At 34.4% G+C, this 2,921-nt stretch overlaps 1 protein-coding gene across 1 annotated transcript; it reads right to left on the bottom strand.

Moving 5' to 3' along the window:
- Positions 1–259: 259 nt before the first annotated feature.
- LOC139040893 (olfactory receptor 4P4-like) lies at positions 260–1,204 on the bottom strand. The gene has a single exon (XM_070488611.1). The coding sequence runs from the start codon at positions 1,202–1,204 to the stop codon at positions 260–262; it is 945 nt and encodes a 314-aa protein (XP_070344712.1).
- Between the last annotated feature and the right edge of the window lie 1,717 nt (positions 1,205–2,921).

The following is a 2,921-nucleotide window of genomic DNA, read 5'->3' as shown; positions in this document are numbered from 1 at the left end:
CACTGTGTTTGATGGTCTGCTGCTAAATATCTAAATTAGTTACACAGCCAAAGGATCAATAGGGCAGAGGAGATCTAAATAAGAAAACTAGAAAGGAAAGCACAGCAGAGAGGCAGCCTGGAGAAATCCAAAAAATCATAAACTTTTGCTCTTATTTTTGCTTAGGCATGTTGCTACATGCAAGAGACATACACAAACATCATGCATTTAAAAAGTTTCAAGGTAAAGAAGTCAGATTCAACAAGGTTTGTAGAGAAAGTCAGGGAGTCTTTCCATTTATTTCCTTACTTTGTATGATACGGAACCATAGTTTCTTTATGGCATTTTTTATCTCCGTGTTTCTTAATGTATATATCAGAGGGTTGAGCATGGGAGCAATGATAGTATAAAAAAGAGCAAACACTTTGTCTTCTGGTAAAGTAGTTGCTGGTCGAATATAAATAAAGAGTAAAGGAACAAAAAAAAGGACCACCACAGTGATGTGGGAACTGCATGTAGAAAGAGCTTTGTGACGATTCTCTGCAGAGTAGGACTTGACAGTATACAAGATCACAGTATAAGATATCAACAAGACGACAAAAGTCACCAGACCCATCAGGCCTGAATTGGCAATGACGAGGAGACCAATTCTGCTTGTGTCAATGCAGGCCAGTTTCAGCAAAGGATACACATCGCAGAAGTAGTGATCTATTTCATTGGGCCCACAGTAGGGTAGAAAGATGGTGAGGAGAAACTGACCAAAAGAATGTAGGAATCCCCCAGCACAGGAAGCAGCGATAATGGCATCACACTTCTGCCTGCTCATGATGACAGTGTAGTGCAGGGGCTTGCAAATGGCCACATAGCGGTCATAAGCCATCCCTGTGAGGAGGAAGACCTCAATCCCCCCAAAGAAGTGCATACTAAAGAGCTGTGTCATGCATCCATTGTAGGAAATGGTCTTCTTTTCCGCCAATAAGTCAATGATTAACTTGGGGGTCACAGTGGAGGTGTAGCAAAGGTCTGAGAGTGAAAGGTAACTCAGGAAGAAATACATAGGCTGGTTAATAAGCTGACTGCAGGTGAGAGAAATCATGACAAGCAAATTTCCAATCAAAATTGCAATGTAACAAAATAAGAACAGTAAAAAACAGAGAACTTCTATTTCCTTTTTCTGAGAAAGTCCTAAGAGAAAAAATTCTGTGATGTTATTCCTATTTTCCATGATCCCAAGTAGTTTGCAGCCACCTAAAATTATATAAATTATGAATTCTTATGACACATATTTAAATATAATGATTCATATCATTCCATAGCCTGGGGCATATTATAACAGAAAGGGTCCAAAGGTCAAAGAAAATAGAAATTTAATTTTTATTTAGCAAGGCTTTTCAGCAGCTATTTTTGTGCCTTTCTTGAAAATAATAATTACTGGTAAACATCTTAGGTACCCGAGGTAAAGACTAGCATTGTCAAATGCAGTGTATTTATGTAAAAATGCTATTAATAGTATGATCAAATGTACTGGATATTATGCCTTGATGGAATTAAAGAAATGGTACTTTGGAGAAACAAAAACAAAACATTAGTTATCTCTTTGTGATTCCCACTGTTTATTATTGAGAAAATGCACACATAAATGAAACACTGAGTGAAAACACAAAAAATGCAAATACATGTAGTACAATATGTGGATAATGTTACATGTGAGAAATCTATCCTGTAAAGGAAGGTGGTAAGTAGAAAAATCAACAAATATGTTTGGAATCATGAGGCATTTACGCCTGGCCATAATCAAATATATTTCTCTTGTGTTTAATTTATAAATATACTTAATTTACAAACAGAGAGTTATATTTCATAGCCAACCAGAAGGATAACAAGATAAGTATGATTATCTGTGTTTTCCAAAATATAATCTCAAATGTATTTGATATTCAGCAAGGCAGCTGAGAATAATAATAGTAGGTTTAGTTTGGATTTTAGTCTCGTGCAATGCCTTACACATTTACATAAATTGGCTTCTTTTGAATTGATGTACTCAAATTGTTCAATTCTTCCTAATCAGCCATCCTGAAAATGTGTGCTCCTCTCAGTTTCCATATGACAACTCTTAGCATCTCAGGCTGGCTTTCCTCTCTTTCACTCCCATTACTTTTACTTCCTCCTCTTTGTCATTGTTATAAAGTAATATAGAATCAACTCTCTTAATGTCTTTTTGGTAGTAATTATTAAAGCTCAGAACACATAGATACTTTTCTACTGGTAGAATTTCAAGGATCATTGATAGACCAAGGAAGAATTACTGAGAAACATTCCACTAAATCTTTCAACCATTCCACTAAACCAGACCATATATTCTCTAGTTCAACTATATGAAACACTGAACTTTAGTGTTTAAAATATTTTATGTCAATTACTTATAACTTCAGAATCAATACGTTTACAATTTATTTTCAAAACAGTAACACTTCCCTCTCCTTTTTCCTTTCAGTGGAATTACCATTCCAATCTGTGTACATAAAGTAGAGTTTTGAAGAGCAAAAATATAAACCTATCCAATGCATGAAAGTTAAAATAATTTGCCACAAAATGAAATTTGATATCGTTTATATTGTATAATGAAGAGATGATATTTGTAGTGGTCAAATAAACCATCTCTTATTCAATTAACAATTGTGTTTTAGGCTTTTAAAATTATTCACAATAATTTAAAATAATCTTTTGGCCTACTCTGAATGTCTCCTAAAACTTACATTCTTGAGATTTAGCGAAAAGAACTGTAAGTTAAATTTTAATTACAGTCTAGTATTTACTTTACATTTAACTTGCTGCCTGAGCTGATCAATTAAGTTTTCTCAGCCTTCTTTTCCTCACAGTTAGATAAAATCCTACTTGATCTAGTCCATAGCAGCTTCGTGAGATTCTTTGTTAAATAACAG

This window comes from Equus asinus, chromosome 17 (assembly GCF_041296235.1).
Source record: "Equus asinus isolate D_3611 breed Donkey chromosome 17, EquAss-T2T_v2, whole genome shotgun sequence".
Taxonomy (NCBI): domain Eukaryota; kingdom Metazoa; phylum Chordata; class Mammalia; order Perissodactyla; family Equidae; genus Equus; species Equus asinus.
This window is presented reverse-complemented; position numbering and strand designations above follow the sequence as displayed.